Below are 17,969 nucleotides of genomic sequence, written 5' to 3' on the forward strand. Positions count from 1 at the left end.
GACCAAAACGTACCTGTTCTGCCACATGCTGTCCAGATCCGCACTCAGAGCACCCTGTGGGCGCACACGCAGTCCCTAGCCTCAAAGAGGTCAGGTTTTCTGAATAAGCGAATGATTAACCACTAATGAACTTTCTTCCTGCTTGCATTAGTGTTTTCCGAAAATTTAAGGTCTGGATACAGTTTCCTGTTGGGTTAAAATAAATTTAAATTGAGGAAGCCCGACAGCATCTGGGCTTGAGTAGTGCAAAAAAGTATGTGTTATTTCTTTACAGTTTTTTCTTGGTTTGGGCTTTCTGTCTGTGGATGAACTATTGAAGATGCCATCTTTACCATAGGAAAATAGTAATGTGATTGTTTCTTTTTCTCCCTCCTCTGTAGGCCTACGGACATGAGGTGGTTAAGAGTAGATGATGAGATGCCTCAACACGTTGTAGTGTCTGGTTCAAACCTTCTCATTAGTAACCTAAACAAAACAGATAATGGTACATACCGCTGTGAGGCTTCAAACGCGGTGGGGAAATCACATGCGGATTACATGCTGTTTGTATACGGTACGTGAGAAAAACCACCGTTCTTCTAGACTCATTTACACGTGATTGCAACATACCGCGCTCTGAAAGCTTTGACAGAAGTTAACGTTTTGCTTAATGCAAGGTTTACAGGGAGCTCCCGACACGGCTGCGTTGCACCGGGCTGGGGTAGGGGCTGGAAACCCTTCTCTTCTGCCTCTCTGACTCCCGGGGTCGGGCGCCGGGCGCAGAGCCCCTTGGGTGCCCGCTGCGCTCCCTCCTCCGCAGCCGCGCTGGCGAGCCTGCCCGCGCTCCCTGCTGCCGGGAGAAGCCCGGGAGAAGCCCGAGCAGGGGCAGGGGGAGGACTGGGAAAGGTCTCTGGCCTGGGAATGCCTTTTCCTTTCGGTAATTCCTTCTCCAGTGTCTCCAGCAATTGTCCCGGGGACGGCGGGGGGCGGGAGAGGGGCGTTCCAGGTCTTTCATTAGCAAGCCAAATTACCAAAGAGCAGCCAGCATCCCCAGATAATTACAAACCGGTAAATAAACTGGAGGAATGAGACATCTTAAGCCAACCTGTGGCGGCTGAGCAGGCCCTAAAACACACCTCAGCGTCTTTTTAAAGTGCCATTAAGTACCTCCTTTAGCTCTCCCGTTCCTCTGCATTATTTTCCCATTGCTTTAAGCCCCACGCTCCTGTCAGGAGGCATTGCATATAAGGAAGATTCAGCAGGCGCTCGAAGAGTGATCCCCCAGGTTAATGATGAGCAACTCCCTTGGGCTGTGTATCTAAACCCGATGTGTTGGGAGTGGGTACTGTGCGGCTGGGCTGAGCTCGTGGCCGCTGTTGCCTGTGCCTCGGGTGGGACCGTCACTGGCTTTGGTCTGAAGCTCGTTCCACGCAGCAGCCGCTGGAAGCTCTGCAGCCCAAATTCTCTTGTACTCGCTTTGATCCAGATAAATAGGTGACGTCGCTTATCCAAGTGCCGCTTGGACGTGAGCCGTTTTAAGCCCAGTCTTAGAAACTTGCCCCAAGAGTGAAGATAATCCCAAAACTATAGCTTTGAGCTGAAAGCGAACTCATCTACCACGTCGTGCGGGTAGTTCTCTAGTGCCTCCAGCTCCCAAAGCCTCCAGTTTCCAAAACGAAGCCAGAAGCGCATTTACGATGGAGTCATTTGTATACTCATGAAAAAACCCTTTGTTTACATCGGTGTTTAAAGAAAGAACTAGTGTTGTGGGGAAGCAAGAAAGAAGTCGAAACAGGACGCAGGCAGTTCCCCATGAGATGAAAACTGTGGAGAGCTACTGCCGTAAAGCAGTTGTAGATGAGCCAAGTTCATTCCTGGTGTAGTTCTACGTACCTGTTTTGGCTCGAGCGAGTGCTAGAGCAGCTCTCGCCCATGATAGCGACCCGGGATTTAGAGCTCACACTAACTCTCGCGCTTGTTAATTATCCTGCATTTCGGCTGCAGGTAAGAACTGGAGCGCGTAGGTCTTCCCCGGTGCCGCTCCCCCTCAGGATGCGACCCCCAGCGGGAGACCCGAGACAGTCGTACTTTCAAGGAGGCGCAGGTTGCCAGGGGAAGTACACCCATGGACTCCAGGCGTCTGGCAGGTGTTTGGGGCGCGCAGGGGAGGGGGTTTGTGGTCAGTCAGGAGCTCGCGGCCAGATAATGGTTTTACAGCTCATCATGTCCAGTTTCCGCATGTTTGGGAGCGTCCCGCTAGGATCTGGCGCTCTGGATGCCCTAAAGAACCCTTTTAACCCTGAGCCTAAAAGGGAGAAGTCCAGAGCTGTTGGTGCGGAGGAAGCGGTTGGGCTGTGGCCATCGTCTGAAGCCTCCTGGTACAGACCAACCCGGGCTGTGCCGGCAGGGCGCCGGTGCTGCTCGCGTGAAGCCATGGAAAGCCTCTTCATCTCCAGCCCTTGGCACCTTTCCCCACGGCGAGGCAGCGGATGCTCCGTGGGCTCCGGAGTCTGTGTCCGTCTCTGTAGGCGCAGGGTGGGAGCTGGCGGGAGGCCGTGCCCGGCCGCAGACGGGGCTGGCTCTCACCGCCTCTCGCTGCGCAGCTCCCCCGCATCACGCTGGCGGGAACGGGGGCGTTACGGACACGGTCCCTCCGCAGCCGGGGTGTCATTGGGGAGTAGCCATCGGCACGGCGGAGCCGTGGTCCGGCCCCCCCCCGGGAGAGGCAGGGTTGCCGTAGTCTCCGTCCCGGAGGGATGCGTCTGCAGCTCAGTGGGGTTACGTGCCAATGGCCTCCGGGAGGCCCGGCCCGCAAAACCGTGCCGAGCTGCGCTGAACAGCCCTTCCCCTGCTGCGCACGTGCTACGGGGACGTCTAGGCACATCGACACACGGCGAAAACACCTTTATTTTTAAAATTTTTTTCACCCCACCCCCCCACCCCCCCCGGGAGTGGGCAGACACATTTGCTACTTCCAGCGCAATTCGCGCACGGTCTTTTTTTTTTTTCTTTTTTGCTTTTATGGAGGAAGAGTCTGCTGCACAGCATCGTCCCCGTGCGGTCTGCTGAAAGGCCGGGGACTGCCCTGCCCGGGATCTGCTGTGCTTCAGCTGTTGGGGTCCCCGCTGGTCCTGGGGAGATGATGTATTAGAGCGAGCGAGGAGTGCCCTGCGGTAGGTGTAGGGACGGGGATGCTTCGGGTCTAGGGGAAGGACAATAACCGCTTAGAATAGTACCGTCAATAAGCGCTCCACAGCGAAGCAGACTCCGAGGTAATGTTTCTTAACTTTCGGGAAGTTGTATGGGATATAATAAAGGTGCAGCATATAATTAAAGTTCAGCTGTATTTAATTAGGGAGTCTGAGAGCTCGCTTGGAGATAAAAGAGTAGCAGATGTGTTAGCGATGAAAAGTTGACATGCTATAGAGGAGACCTAAAATCAAAAGCCCGTGAAATGTTTCATGCTCTATTATTGCCGAATGAATCTGTAGTTCAAAGTCTCCCCGACTACTTAGCGCATTCAGTTTGATCATCTGGGCATTGATACGTAGTTTTTTCTTTTACGTCTTCTCATATCTACCTTCTCCTGCCCAATAATTTTGACGAGGATGTGCCCCTGTACGTAGCAGAAATACCGTGAAGAGCGGCAGTGTGTGAGTCTCAACAGGTCAAGTACGTCTGAGAAATGGTTATGGGTCACGAGGAGAAACATCCCCGTATCCGTGTTTCTCATTAACGATGCCCTGGTAGCAAAACCAGGAGCGTTCAACTGAAATTGCCAGAAAAATATTAACATTTTTTTATTAAAAGTTCTCGGTGAAATTCTTCATACCTTGAAATTGATATTTAGTAATGACGTTCTCATTTCTTTGTATTTATTACTGTCTCTGAAGTAGTTTCTAACGCCCCGCTGACGTGTGTTTGTAGAGGAAGAACAGTGAAGTTAAGGGCCCTGGGAAGAGAGGGGATATATCAGGTGCTGTTGATATTTAGCCTGTTAAGCGCAGCGGGGCCCCGCACAAACCTCCCACCGGATTTGCACATGTATACGTAGGAAACCAAGGAAGCACCGCTGTGTCTCTCTTTGTACATGTCAACTGTTCTTTTTGTTGTGGAAAGCGTGCAGTTTATTTTTCTTATGCCTCTCCCATTCCATTTCTCTCTCTCTCATTGACTAATTTATGCTGGGTTTTATTTGGTTTTTTGATTTCTTTTAGCACCGTAGAAGGCCCGGGGGGGGGTCGGGGCCAGATTCTCCAGCTGGATCCCGGAGGGGGTCGAGCTGCGGAGGCTCTGGCCCGCCGTCCCTGCGGCCAGCTGGGCAGCCACCGCCTGGTTTTGGAGGAGGGAGGGCACCCGACAGCCGTGCTGCTTCTTAGCGTCCTTGTTTTTCTCTGATCACGATTGACCGCTGTTGTGTTCTGCTTGTTTTTTCTTAATTTGCTTTTTTATTATTTTTCCTTTTTATATTTTATCCAGATCCCCCCACAACTATCCCTCCTCCCACAACAACCACCACCACTACCACCACCATCCCTACCACCATCACAGGTACGGTACCTTCATAACCATTGGAAATGTCCTGAATGTTTATTGTCTTTTATGTATATAAGCAGAGCGTGAAGCCTGGGGAAACACAACAAACGAATCACTCCAAATTTTTATTTATTTTTTTTTTTCTAATCAAATACACCCACCGTACTGTGCGAGTCCTGGTCCAGCAGTTTGACGAGTTGGATAGTCCTTACTGCCGGTGTCTGAGACGCGGGAATTGCCGTGGCAGAAAAAGCTCTTAATTCAGTTACTGGTGGCTAATATTGGGTGCTTCCAAACGAAGGATACAAACAGCCTTAGAGCTCTGTTACTACGGGCAGTTGTTTCAGCCTCGACCCCATCAGTATCAATTTCTGAGCAATTTATACTTGAAAGCAGGAAGTTTGGTCTCGTAGCGATTTAATTCACCTCCTGTGACTCGAGATGCTTTTTCTCACGCCTAGGTGTTCGGTCTGTCTCTGCCCTCCGCCTCGCTCTCCCAGAAGAGTGAATCCCACCACTCATTTTTTATTGACCCCGACACCGTCCCCGTGACCCTTTTTGAGGAGCTGGCTTTTAGCGTTTTGCGTTTTTCCCGGTCTTGCGAGAAGAGATGGGTAAAACCGACCAGCCCACCGGGAGACACCTCTCCGTCACACGCATCCGTCACCCTTCCTCACTAGGCCCGACTCTCTGCACTCACGGCGAAGGCCTTTCTGCTTTCTTTGTGACCATTTGCATTGTCATTTCGCTGATCTTTTCTATTTCAACTGCTGCTTTTGCTTGCCTTTTTTTTTTTTTTTTTTTTTTTTTGGAGGTAGAGGTGACAAACGGAAGGTGAGAATGGACCGTTGAATAGCTAACAGCACCATGTTTACGTGTTTATTGTTGCTGTAAACCATCCCCCGTGTAAATGCCTTCACATTTTATTTGCTTCTCTGATGTTGCTGGGCTGAGTCTAACTGTCCTGCTCGGGGTGTGTTGTGGCTTCTTTCCTTCTGCAGGTTTTGCAACCCGCTCAGACTCCGCTGGCATGGACGAGCCGTTGAAGTCTTTCTTCCGACGTGCCTTAACACGCGCTGCCTGTGCGCCGTCTGCCATCCACCATCGTGTCGTCCAGCCCTTGCCATTCTCTGTCTTCCTCCTTCCAGGTGGTTATCGATAGCGCCCAACTCCAGGCACCCGCCTTCGGATGCTTGGGACCCGCTGCCGTCAGCGCTTTCCCGTCTTGCGATTCGCTCACTTTATTTCTGTTTTTAATTTCTTAACCCGCTTTCATTTCAGAGTAGGTTTCAAACTTTATTAAAAGTCTCCTTAAGAGCCGTTGGCAGCGAAACTCGATCCCGCATGTCTCGGTGTAAATGGACGCAATACGCTGTTCTTTGGGTTTACGGTAATTTGTTGATGCTTTCAGTGCGTTTTGGAAGGCTAAAAGGAAGAATTTGTCTTTGACGCTCGATCGACCCCGTTAGGCTGATGTCAGTGCCTGCGAACGTTAATGACTGTCCTTTTCCCGGGAACTGGATTGTTATCAGCCTGGCGTTTTAGGGATCACCCGGGGAGCGGCTTCCGACGGGCGCGCTGTCCTGTCGCCGCCTCGGCCACCGGAGCAGCGGCTCTTCATAACAGAGAGCAGTTTTGCTATTTGCTCTTCCGCCGCAAGCAGTGCCACTTGTTAGGGAATTTTTGGTAGCCTCTGGGCTTCTGGGCTCTCCTCTGCGGGAGTTTTCTAGCTTTTTCCCATTGAAAAGCAGAAGGGGGAGGTGGGTGGTTCTTCAAGCGGGACAGGGCTGTCACCGGGAGCGCTGGATGATGCCCGGGAGGTGCTCAGCACCCCCGCAGCCACGGCTGGGGGGGCTCCAGCTGTAAGGGATCGCTCTTGCAGTCCTCCTCCAGGCTTGCTTTGAAGGCGGGGAGGAAGGGCTGATGGCCTTCCAGGACGGGAGGGCCTTCTGGTGAGACGCTTCCCCGGCCGTTCCTCCTCGGTAGCTCCCCACCGGCGCAGAGCGTTGCCCTGAGGGTCAGCACTGCCCGTTGTGAGGGTGCTGCTCTCTGGGCACGTCCGACCGCCGTGAGAAGCGATTAGACACCCACAAAGATGCGCTGACCTGCAGCTCTTCATGGCCTGCACAAGCAGAACTGCGGGTTGCTTTCTTACCGGCCCGGCAGAAGGACCTCGGGATCAGGAGTGCGTGGCCGTCCTGCGTCTCTCTCGCACCTTTGCTTGCAGTGATGGAGGATCTAAAACTCAAATCTTGCCGAGATCCTGTTGGCAAAACCCAGGAGGGTCTCCATTGCCTCCGCAGTGCCGTTCTGGATGGGCTTGGGACTGCTGACGAGGCTAGAAATGCACTGAAAATGTAACGTCGTTCACTGATTCCAGCAGTTACTGCTCACAGTACGTAGGAATAAGACGAGTTAATGCTGATAAGAAAAATTTTTATATTCTTCCCTGACACCGAGCTAACGCTGAATTTTCTTGACATGTGTCTTCCCGTCTTCTGCCCACAAGCTCCACGTGCTTTTCCCACAAAGAGCAGCTGAGGCCTCGCCTCCCCTCTCTCTGCAGAGACGTGCACGTGTACGTGTCCTGCTTTGAGGTTTTCCAGCCAGCACCCAGGCGGTATGAAGCCGCAGAACTTCTGCTCTTCAATAGCTAAGAGACTTTGTAGCTGGAAAAAATTAGGTCAAATTAACATAATCTCTAGAATTACATAGCATAGTAGTGTTGAAACACTTTTTAAAGCCTCAAGAGACAATCGATACCTTAATTCCCATCATCACCACACCGTTGAGCTCCTCTTCTGGTGCGACATAAGTGCTTTGGTAGCAGACGGGGTGTTTCTGCGCTGCGCTGGCGGGCGGGCTGCGAGTCGTCTGCCAGCCAGCCGGGTCGAAAGCCGTTCCTTAGGATGAGGGGGACTGGAAATCTGCTTTATTTTGCCTTGTCCCCTCTCCTCCTTGTGTAATAGTGGCCTAGTGCATGTCCCCTGAAACCACAGAGTAGCGCTGAGAAACAATTCTCTTTTTTTAATTAAAAAAACACCCAAGGGAGAGAGAGACCTGCAGGGAAACAGGTTCCATGCCCAAAGTCCGTGATGTAGATGTGCTGCCACCTCCAGCGGCTGCCCTGGGAAATTACGTTCTTGGAAGTGCTCCTTTTGAGTTATTGGAGATGAGAACTTGTTCGGGATTCATTTTCCCCCGCTCAGACCATCTGACAGAACAGTGCTTCTACTCTCGACGTGTTCCAGCGTGACACGGAGGTGCAGCCCTGCCCGGAGGAGTTCCTCTCGCAGCGATGGTCGCCGCCGCTCAGCAGACGTCATCCGGAGCGGTGGGCGCAGCAGCTGGGGGAGGTCGGGCAGGCGATGGACGTGCGGGCGGGCGATGGAGCCCCTGCTCCCAGTCCCTCCCCGACCCCTGCCGCGTCCGTGCTGGGGGGACGAAGGGTCCCTTCATCGGCCCCTCTTCTTGGCAGGGCCAAATCCGCTGTCGCCGCTGCTGGACGCTTGACCTACAAAGGCGTGCTGAGCCCCTGAGGTGGTGTTCCGGCAGGGAGGTTTGGGGGCAGATCTCCGCAAAGCTGTCCTGCTGCTTTTTTTTTTTCCAGGAAAAGGAAAAGCTGAGCGGTGGTAAAGTTTCCAAAACAGCACAACCTTTAAAGCTCTTCCTCTGTCACCGGCGCTTGGCTGCAGTGTAGGTGCTTGAGAAGATTTCCTGCGTGACAGTTTGATCTTTTTCGTATATCCTCCAACTGCATTGATATTCCGACCGTCCTTCGGTGGTTCAGCCGTTATCGCCGGCAAGCCCTTTTTTATCAGTTGAAATTGTCCTTGTGGCTTTGTTCATTAAGATGTACAATATGATACAGCAGAGCAAACCGCATAATTTGAATTACCCCTAGAGTCGTTCCTTGAAATCCTGGTTTTGGACAGCTGTTGTTTCCTGGGAGATAAAGGTTCTTAATAATAGCAAAGCCCTCATCTTTGGGCACGGCGCGGTGCGGCGCGGTTAGCCTGCCGTTTCAAGCACCGTTTTGCTGCCTTCTGGTCTTGCTTAGCACGTACACCTCCGCACCGCGGGATCTCCAGCATTATTTGTTCATGCCAATTTGCATTTCTCACACTTTCTCCGCAGACGGATCGCGCAGGTGTCTTGGCAACAGTTTCGGTGGAGACTTGGGGGTGCGACACGCGTGCACGTTACCGGGCTTCACGCCTTGTGTTGGACGCTGCTGGTTCCGCTGCCCGTCTTGCAGCAGCATTAACAGCAAGCTGGTGGATTCCGCTGTGGCCTCCCTTTAATGCCGTCTTAGACCATCTTCTAAACCCCACCGATCCTCTAGGGCGGCCGGTAGCGGGGTGTGTGTTCAGGGGGCTGAGACATCGCAGGCAGTGCTGTTAGCTTCCGAATTCCCAGGGATGCTCGTGCCTCCCGGACCAACCTGGTCGGAAAGCCCCGAGCCTGCGCTGTGGCCGCGGCGTTGGGGTTTTTTTCTAAGGAGGAGCGATCAGGCTGTGTTTGACTGGGAGGTGTTCAGGAGTCAGCGAGCTCCGAAGCGGGAGCTGCTAATTGATGCTGAGTGTGAGCATCCCCTGGCGACCAGGGCCACCTGGGAGGTGAGCTCTGCTTTCCGCCCGGCGCTGAAGGAGGGCAGCGGCGTCGGTGCCCATGGAGGGGGGCTGGCTGGCTGCCAGCTCGCTGCGCTCCGTTACGAACCCCGGGTTTGGGTCACCGTAGCTGCCTAGGAAATAGCAGTGCACGGAAACCTGAAGTCCTTCAGAAGAAACGTTTTTCAGAGCGTGAATTCATACGCCAGAAAACTTCCTCAGAGTGAGGAAAACGATGATTTTTATCCACAGCAGCAGTTTGTTCTTTCCCGATTGCAGCTGGTTGTGTGGAAGCCTGCAGTTGCACGGGGCTTATTCCAACAGGCATCCAAAGAGGTGGTGGGCGAGAGGAATGCGGTAGAAGTCATTCTTTGCTCAAATTACCTTGCGGTGGGTCTGTGGGAGGTGAGGGGGCAGCGGGGGGATTACCCAGGTACCCGCGGAATCGCAGGCTTTGCATCTCATCAGGAATGGCCGCTTGTGCCTGACGCTGCCGGCGGCGGGGGTCCCCTGGGAATTTCGTGCTCCCGGGCGGCCCTGGGGCGATGCCCGCGCAGCCCACGGGGAGCTCGACCGGTGCCGCTGGGCGCTCCTGCGTCACCCCGGCTGGCGGCGCGTCCAGGCGCTTGATGCCAGCGTACAGCGACTCAGCACGCTCATCTGTTCCCCCAAACTATTTTATTATTTAACTTTTGCTTTCCGTTGAAGCTTCTGCATGTCCCTGCTGAAATGTCAAGTTAATTTAAAGATGATGCGGTGCTCTTCTGACATTTTTATCCAGGATGTGACCGCATTAAAGGGAATAAAGGCAGAGAGAGCAGCTGACAGGCCTGTTACAGAAAATACAATGAAATAAAAAGCAGTCTTTTGGTACTGCGTCCAGTCAGTAGCAGACACGGTGCTGTCGCGTCTGGTGTCATGGGTGGTGGTGCAGCGTAAGCGCTGCAGAAACCATCGTTTTGCTGGGCAGAACGGGTGCGTGTTCAGGCAGAGGGAGCCGGGCAGAGGACCCGTCCCCTCCCCGGGGGACACTGCGGGCAGAGCAGAGAAGGGGTCAGGGCTTGCCCGGGGCTTGTACACCGCCTGGCAGCGTGGCGGGTCGGCCCCTGATGCCGAGGGCTCCTCGGTTCCAGCAGGGTGCCGGCAGCCAGCGCCGTGCCCGCACCGCGGGAAAGCGCGGGCAGGTGCGGTGTTCACAAGGTTGGGATCTACGTAAAACCAAAATCCTGGCAGGTCCTTACGGAAAAACACGCAAAGGCGTAGCCGGAGTCGCGGCACTGATTTCGGAATATTTTTGTTCTTGTGGCACACAACTTCCATACAGATTGAGATTATTTTTGTGAAACATCTGGTCCGCAAATCAAACCGTCTCTGGGGTGCGTTGCAACATGCCCGTGCACAAAAGCGCCCGGCGCGGGCTGGAACCGCTGTACTGGGGGTCATGGTGGGAGTGTCGGAACGCGAGGTGCATCGTCACCCCCCCTGCCATGGGGCATTTAGCGGGGCAGAGGGCTGCCGGGCTGCTGCGCCGGGGGTTGGGGGGCCCCTTTGCCCCCGGCGCGCTCCTCCGCGGTGGTACTGCGGTGCAGCACCGCTGCTGCCGGTGGCGGCGGGCGCATGTGCAGCGGGGAGGACGGGGAGTTGTGGAGGGCTTTTCACGAGCCATACGGACCTGAAACAAAGCACAAGTCCCATTTATGATGCCGCAGGCTGGTCCCGAAGGCTGCTGTGAACGCAGCAACGTGAGGGAATTCGTGCTCACCCTGGTCAGTAAACCTGAAGTAGTCGGGAAAACCCGACAGGATGAGGGCTCCACAAGTCAGCGACAGGATTGGCTTTTGTTTCCAGTTCAGAAAGCATCTCAAAAAGCGCTGTATTGAATGGATATCTATACTTATTAACACCACTTTAAATTTTTTTTTTAAAAAAAAAGTGCTGTGCCGTTCTTTGGATGATGTGCCATTGTCATTCTCTTTACAGCAGCTGTGTGTTTTTAAGCTCCATTGTATGGTGTGCTGCTGTACGGCTGCAGCACTGTGGCTCGAGCGCTCGAGTTGGCGAATTTAATTTGGCTGCCGGGGTTTTAATATTCCTCCATCGTGCTCGTTCTGTTTGAGGCTGTGGACTAATTACGGGCGAGTTTAAAGGGCCCAGTCTGTCACACTCCGCAAACAGTTTGAAGTTGGAGAGAATCCATTTGAAAAAATGAGGAGGCACAGCGATGGCGCTCGTAACTCTGCTAAATGTCGCCCAGATGCCTTCGCGCAGTAATTTTATAAATATGTGTATATATGTGTGTGTGCGTGCGCTTGTGTAGCTACCTAATGAAGTGGTGAGCGCCTAAAACTTGGGTGTCGTCCGAGTTGTCTTAGCTGGCAGAGAACGCCATCTGTATCGCCAGACGATGTGTGTTAGTGTCTGCGCTGGAGCACTGGCCGCCCCACACTCTCTTCGTAGGACCAACGCTAAAAAGAAATCACGATTAAGTGAAACGCGCAGCTTTAGGGAGGCCAATGGTTCCTTCGCTGGAGATCTTCTTTAATTATAAACCAGTCCTCCGGTGGATCTACGTACACGTAGGTCTTGAAGGACCATTGCAACGTTTTACTTCTGCCCGTACAGCACGTTTTGTTGCGTTACTGATTAACATCAGGAAGGGAAGCCTTTAGCTTTATCTTAAGATGGAAAGTACAACGCTGAGCCTCTCTGTTTCCGTGCTTTCTGTGTCCTCTGCTTTGCCGCATCTTGTAAAACATCCCTTGGCTCTGCACCAGCTGATCACGTAAAGGATAACCGTCGGCTGCGTGTGGCTGCGTGACTGCTGCTCCCGCCTGGGCTCAGGACCCGAGCGGGGCTGTTGGGTGATGGCAGAGCCTTTCGTTGGCTTTGTTCGACCGTAGTGAAGTCAGAAACAGATCGAGGGCTTTCTTGTCAGCCCCCATTGGAGGAGAAGCGATGATTTGTCTCCTAGGACACAGGGCAGAAGGCTGGTCTCTGGGGTGCCGTCGGCCTGCGCCGGCACCTAAACGCAGCTGTTCTCCGAAGTGGAGCAGAAGTCCACGGCGCGTCCCTGGAATTCGGGAAGCGCGTTTAAGGTCAGCCAGTCCGTCTTCAAATTCTGGGTTGTGGCAGCAGCAGCGTCATGCGGGGGGACGTTCCTTGCTGCGTAGGGCAGAGCAGCAGTGGAGGTCGGTACGTGCGCGGTGTGACGTGTGTTCGTCAGTTCCATACCAAAGCACCGGTGACGATTTTTCTCTCCTCTGCCGTGCAACCGCTGCAGTGCTGTGCCTGTGTCGGGGGCACTCCTGGCCTTGCTTTAACGTGAGATTATTCCTCTCTGGAGCGCTGTGTCTATGCGATCCTTCTTCTCCAAGAAGACTCTGGGATTGAACTGGACTTCCAGAAAGCTCCTTCTAAACTTTAACTGGTCTGTGTTTCCTATTGCAACCATCCAAACCATTTGCTAATCATAACTTTGTCATTCCAGCTGCAGCCAACATGTTGTTTGACTTGGATATTTGTTCGCACTTACAACCGCTTGAGAACTTTATTTTTTGTAACCTGTTGGTCTCTGTCCCCAGACGGGGAAGCGAGCTGCACTGTCCAGTTTGCACTGTTTCTCGACTAATATCTCTTCCAGCACGTGAATACAAGTTTGCTTTCAGCAGATTCTCTATTTAGTGTAAAAGCTGACGTAACATTTTTTATTACAGGAAGACAGTAAATTGAGACTATTTCTAGATGCCGAGATGCTATCTCAGGAGTTAATCCCCAGTTTTACAACCCTCTCTAAACAACAACTTTCCCCCCACCTTCACCGCCATTTTCCCCGTCACCATTTGCTCGGTTAAAACGAGGCCTCGTGTGGGGATTGCCACCCGAAAACAAAGAGCAGCCCCGCTCTTGTTCTCCGCTGGGCGCTGGACGGCGTCCCTTGCAGCCTCCGCCAGAGCTCCCAGCAGGGCAACAAGCGCTCGCGTGTGGGAGCGTGCGTTAGATTCGATTGCCGAGACGAGAACAGGACACGTTGGCAGTGGAAACAGGCTAATGACGGCTTGATAACCTGCTACGCGAGCCTTGGTGCAGTTTGTTAAATTGTGCAGGGTTTCTCTGTTTTGCTTTCCTAATTCAAGCATGTAGACCTTGTATCTGTAAGTATTGTGTGTTCCTCCTATGATTCTTGTCACTGGTGCTTCAGAAAGTCAGACCTGGGCTGTCCGCGGCTAAATTGCAAAGGAACGGGTCCTGCTTGTTCCCCTGCATGCGCAGGAGGACCGTCCCGCCGCCCTGGGCTTCTCTGGGCTGCGGGGGACTGCGGGGAAACGCCAGCGCCAGTCGCCTCTCCTTGCAGCAACAGAACTCAAGCTCCGGGCTGCCTCCCAGAAGTACGACGTGGAGCGCTTCTCTGCTCGTCCCCACGCCGTTTTATTCATTTAAACATTGCCTGCATCGAACCGAGGGGAGCTGCGCGCAAGCTGTCAGCTCGGAGCCGTCGGTGGGGACCTGCGGGGGGGAGCCGGCGGGGGGGCCCGGCGGGGTGGGGGGCGGGTTGTGCGCCCCCAGGGCGAGCAGCCGGTGCCGCAGGGCACCTGGAACCAGGCGGGAAGGAAATGAGTTTCAACAACCAAATAAGTCAGTAATTCGGCTGATGGGAACAAACGTGATTTAGACCTCTTGGCGCAGAGGAGGTAACTCAGGGCACTGTCGGCAAAAGCCTTGAGATTTGGGTCCGTCTTTACAGTTGCCAGCTCCGGACGCCTGGGAGGAGGTGCAGCATCCCTCAGTTGGCAAGGCAGCCGCCCCCGAGAGATCTCCCATGGCAAGACATGCATGCAGAGTACGGTCAGCTTCAGACTAGCGACTGAAAAACTCTAATATGTTATATATAATACCAGTAACTGTTAACTAGGTAACTGTTGCGGTAGAGGAACTGCTTGTTTCCTCCTGCAGTTGCCCATTCTAGAACAATGTTTTTTACACTGGAAAAAGCGCGCACCTTTCCGGCGCGTGGCTCGCTGCAGCCGGGGCGGAAGGCCACCCACACCCTCAGAACCAGACGTGGGATTTTTCGGAGCCTCTCCGTTGTTGGCGCTCCCTTGCCCCCTCTGCAGCGGTCTGGGTGCCGCGGCTGTGCCGTGCCCGGCCGTGCCTGGGGGGTCGCTGCCTGCGGGGGACGAAGGGGGGGAACGGGCGGGCACAGGTCAGGCTTCGGCGAAGGCAATGTTTAAATGCGTAAAAGCTGTTTTCCAGTCGTTGGCCCTTTGTCCCCGTCTTGAGCTTCTGTTTTGGTCCGTACCAACGAAAGCGTTGGTGTCGGTGTGCTCCCCCGTCTCCCGTTCCCCTGACTTTGCAATCACCAGTAATTGTTCTGGCAAGGTCCTGGAAAAAGAAAAATTTACTGTTTTCCTCAGGCTCATAGCTTTTGAACTGGAGGCATGTCTTCTAAACAGTGCAACTCACTTCAAATGCTTTTTGCCTTTCATTTTATTATTGCTTGTCACGCAATGTTCTTTGAAAGCTTGCTCATATATTATCTGTTCCATTTTTTCCATTTTCCCTTTTTTTGCATGCTGTTCCTCCTGTTTCTTCCCTTCCTCCAATCCTCTGTTCCCGTGTGTAGACACAACGGCGACGACAGAACCGGCAGTTCACGGTTGGTATCACATTCCTGTTTTCTCTTATTTCTCAGCGCTGCTGAGTGGCAAGACAAGCCTGGGAAGGGGAAGCCAAAAAGGGAAATGCAGTCTTCAAGGGAAAACCCTGTTTCAGGTGGACGGATCTCATAAATATCACACAGGTTTTAAGGCTGGAAAGTCTGTCTGGTCTTGTCATTTCTGTTGCGAGCTTCGCAGCCGGTCGTTCTGGTGCCGGGCGAGCACCCATCCCCCACGCCCCGCAGGACCGGCGTACGTGTGCGAGCGGTGATTCTCCCCTCCTCCCCGTTCCCGGGGTCATCGCTTCGCACAAGGAAGAGAAATGAGGCTTTTGAAAAAGGGAATCCAAATTTAATTTTTTTTAGGAAATCTCAGGTGTTTGTCTTTCGTTTGGAGTTTGTAAGAGAGCGTGTCCGGCGGGTGCGCCGGCGCGGGGCAGCCTGTGGCGTGCCGGGGATGCTCCGCAGCGGAGCGCGCGCCCCGGCGGTCAGCGGTGCAGTGTGCATTATTACACTGCAGAAGGAGGTTTGGAAAACAAGCAGCAACACTGCTATCAGCATAGCAGTCTAGCAAACTAACCCTTCTCGTCTGCTCCCGGCGGTCTGGCTAACAGCTTGACAGCTTCCGGAGCTTCCTGCATTTTTAAAGCGAGCCTAAATAGTCGCTTCAGACGGGAAGCTGAGCGTACCCGTTTTTGGCACGAGCTCGCTTTTCAGCTACAGAACCGAAACCTCTGACAATTTTAATGAAGGCTAATCCATATTTCAGCTTGCTATTTTAGTTTCTTTTAACTCTGATAAATCGAGTGTTTCTTTTATTGACAGAGCCCTGTAGTGCAGAGCAACCTCTTTGTCCTGCCTCCTCCCACCCAGGCGGCTCTCGGGCGCGGGGAGAGGGAGCGCAGGGTGAAGGCACGGTTCGGTAGCGATGCCCCGTGTCCAGCGGAGGGACGTGCAGTTCTCGTCCCGGATAACTTACCTGCTTGGATGCGTTTTCCCACTTGACTTAAAAATCGGAAGCCTTCAGACGTGGTTCTGTTTTCTCCAGAGCGCCCATCTCCCCGTGTACATTTAATGTCAAGATTCAGCACGGGCGAGTTCGTAGCTACCGTGACTTCCGTCACGGCAAAGCAATAAAAGTCCAAGTGACGTCTCATCCCGCACTACGCTGACGCTTGTGGAAGTCAGATGAAGGCAAAACGTTAATCACCCGATCGTTAAGCCCTGGGGAGGGGGAGGCTGCAGAGCTGCCCCTGAAGATGGCAGCCCAGCTGAATTACCGGCAGGTATGCTCGGGGGCACCAGCTCAGGTGGTGGGGGTCCCGCTGCTCCTTTCACGTACCAGCCGGGCGCTGCGCTTTCTTACAAGTGTCTGAGAGCAGTGGGGAGAGGCGGCGGGGGCTGAAGGGGAGCCGCTCCGTCCCCACCGCTCTCCCGCCCCGTGGTTGTGGGCTCTGCAGCGGGTCGGCGCGGTGGCAGGGCATCCCGCGGCCGCAGCGCCGGCGGGCAGGGCGCGGGGAGAGGGGTCGGCGCCGAGCCCGCAGCGCTGCTCCGGCCCCACCGTTAGTACTCGGGTTTGCTGAGAAAAGGGGGATGCGTGCAGGCAAAAGAACGAAGTGCCCCGCAAGGTCAGAAAACAGAACCCTTTTTTTCAGTTTGTCTCAGACGGCGCTGCGGATGATGCCGCTGCGTTTGGGCGAGACGAGGCAGCCCTGACACTGGCGTGACTTCCAGCGTCGTTTCTGGATGTCTCGGCGAGCCGTGTCTAACGGGCAGGGTGTTACTCCGGTGCGAAGGCAAGCCGGGCAGGCTGAGTGCAGGAGGGGGCGCGGGAGGGTACACGCAGCCTTGCCGCCCGCGCCCCTTTCTTTAACGCAATTCCCGACCGCTTTCGTCAGTTTTACTGGTGTTGGGGAAAGCCCCAAAAAGCGTGGTTTCAAGTCCAGGGGTCCCCCTGAGCGTTTCCAGCTGTAGGGAGGCTGACGGCTGAAATGACAAGCGAGCGCAGTCCCGTGAGCTGCCACAAACTTTCCTGCCTTAAAACCCGGCCGGTCCGCACCGACCCCCCGCGCTTGGCCCGGGGGTGCTTTTCCCCTGGAGACTCCGGGGTTTCTTTCCAAGCTTGTGTTGCTGGAGTGTGTATGGAGTACACCAGGTGTTTCTGTATGTTGGCCATTTGTTCTTACCGATGTCCGATGGGAGTGAGCATGTCTGTGAATGACTAGAAATGCATGGGCATGAACTACAGCCAAATGGATTTTCTCCAAAAACCGTTCCAAATGAATTGGGGGAAGAAAAAATAAAACAAAAACCAAACCAAACGAAAAAACCCAAAAAAGAGATTGCTAGCAAAGAAAACGAAATGTAAGGCTAGTGTGGAACCAGCACAATACTTCAATCTGGGAAAGGATTTTTGAGTACTTTAATTTTTTGGAGTGTATCCTAGAGGACTGGGGGGGGGAAAGGAGTCCTGTATGTGTGTGCATGTAACAGCGGTAGCAAAGCCCCTGCCGTTCCTGTTTCCTCCTGGAACGGAGTTGACGGCAGCGATGCATGAGTGACTTAAAGCACGAACATTGTTAACTCTTTTGTTTAAAAATGATAGCTTAACTGTAAATTTTCTGACGCACTTTCTCCTTTCTCTGCACTGTTCATTGCCAGAACTCCAATAACAGCATGGTCATGGCCGGCAGGAAGGCTTGTGCTTCTGCTGCACCGCGCTAAGCCGGGTGTCCCGAGCTTAAGCCCTCCTTCCCTCTCTCTCGTTTGTGCCCCTCCTGGTGTCGGGGCGCCAGCGGGGCTGAAAGCGCAGGTCCTGCCTGCCAGCGGCCCCAGCCGGGGCACGCCGCGGTGGAGCCGGGAGAGTAACGTCTCTGAGAGGCTGCCACCGCCGAGCCTGGAAGGAAAGCCCTTTTTCTGCCATCCCCTTCCTCCTCCGCCACGCTCCCCCCTCAAAGTCAACGTGCCAGAATTTAATTTCTGCGGGGCTGCTGCCCTCTGGGGAGCGCTGCGGGTGAGATGCCCGGCTCCCCTCGTGCCCCCCGCACGGGCCGGACATGTATAAGCAGCCATGACCTTATACATGGTGGCCCTTTGCTGCGGCAGAAGTAATTCCGCCATTTTTTCCCAAATTTTGACCTCTCCTTCTTGTAAGGGAAGAGCTTTGAGAGCTCCTGAACAGTTTTCCCAGG

At 53.9% G+C, this 17,969-nt stretch overlaps 1 protein-coding gene across 1 annotated transcript in view; it reads left to right on the top strand.

Annotated features, from left to right (window-relative positions):
* Window positions 1-17,969, top strand: part of CADM1 (cell adhesion molecule 1) — an 86,191-nt gene that overhangs the window by 54,467 nt on the left and 13,755 nt on the right. The window contains exons 7-9 of the mRNA XM_009895932.1: window positions 381-553; window positions 4,459-4,530; window positions 14,746-14,778. Of these exons, the coding sequence (XP_009894234.1) occupies window positions 381-553; window positions 4,459-4,530; window positions 14,746-14,778 (278 nt within the window). The remainder of the gene's footprint in view (window positions 1-380; window positions 554-4,458; window positions 4,531-14,745; window positions 14,779-17,969) is intronic.

This window comes from Charadrius vociferus, unplaced genomic scaffold, assembly GCF_000708025.1.
Source record: "Charadrius vociferus isolate BGI_N301 unplaced genomic scaffold, ASM70802v2 scaffold172, whole genome shotgun sequence".
NCBI classification, from domain to species: Eukaryota; Metazoa; Chordata; class Aves; order Charadriiformes; family Charadriidae; genus Charadrius; species Charadrius vociferus.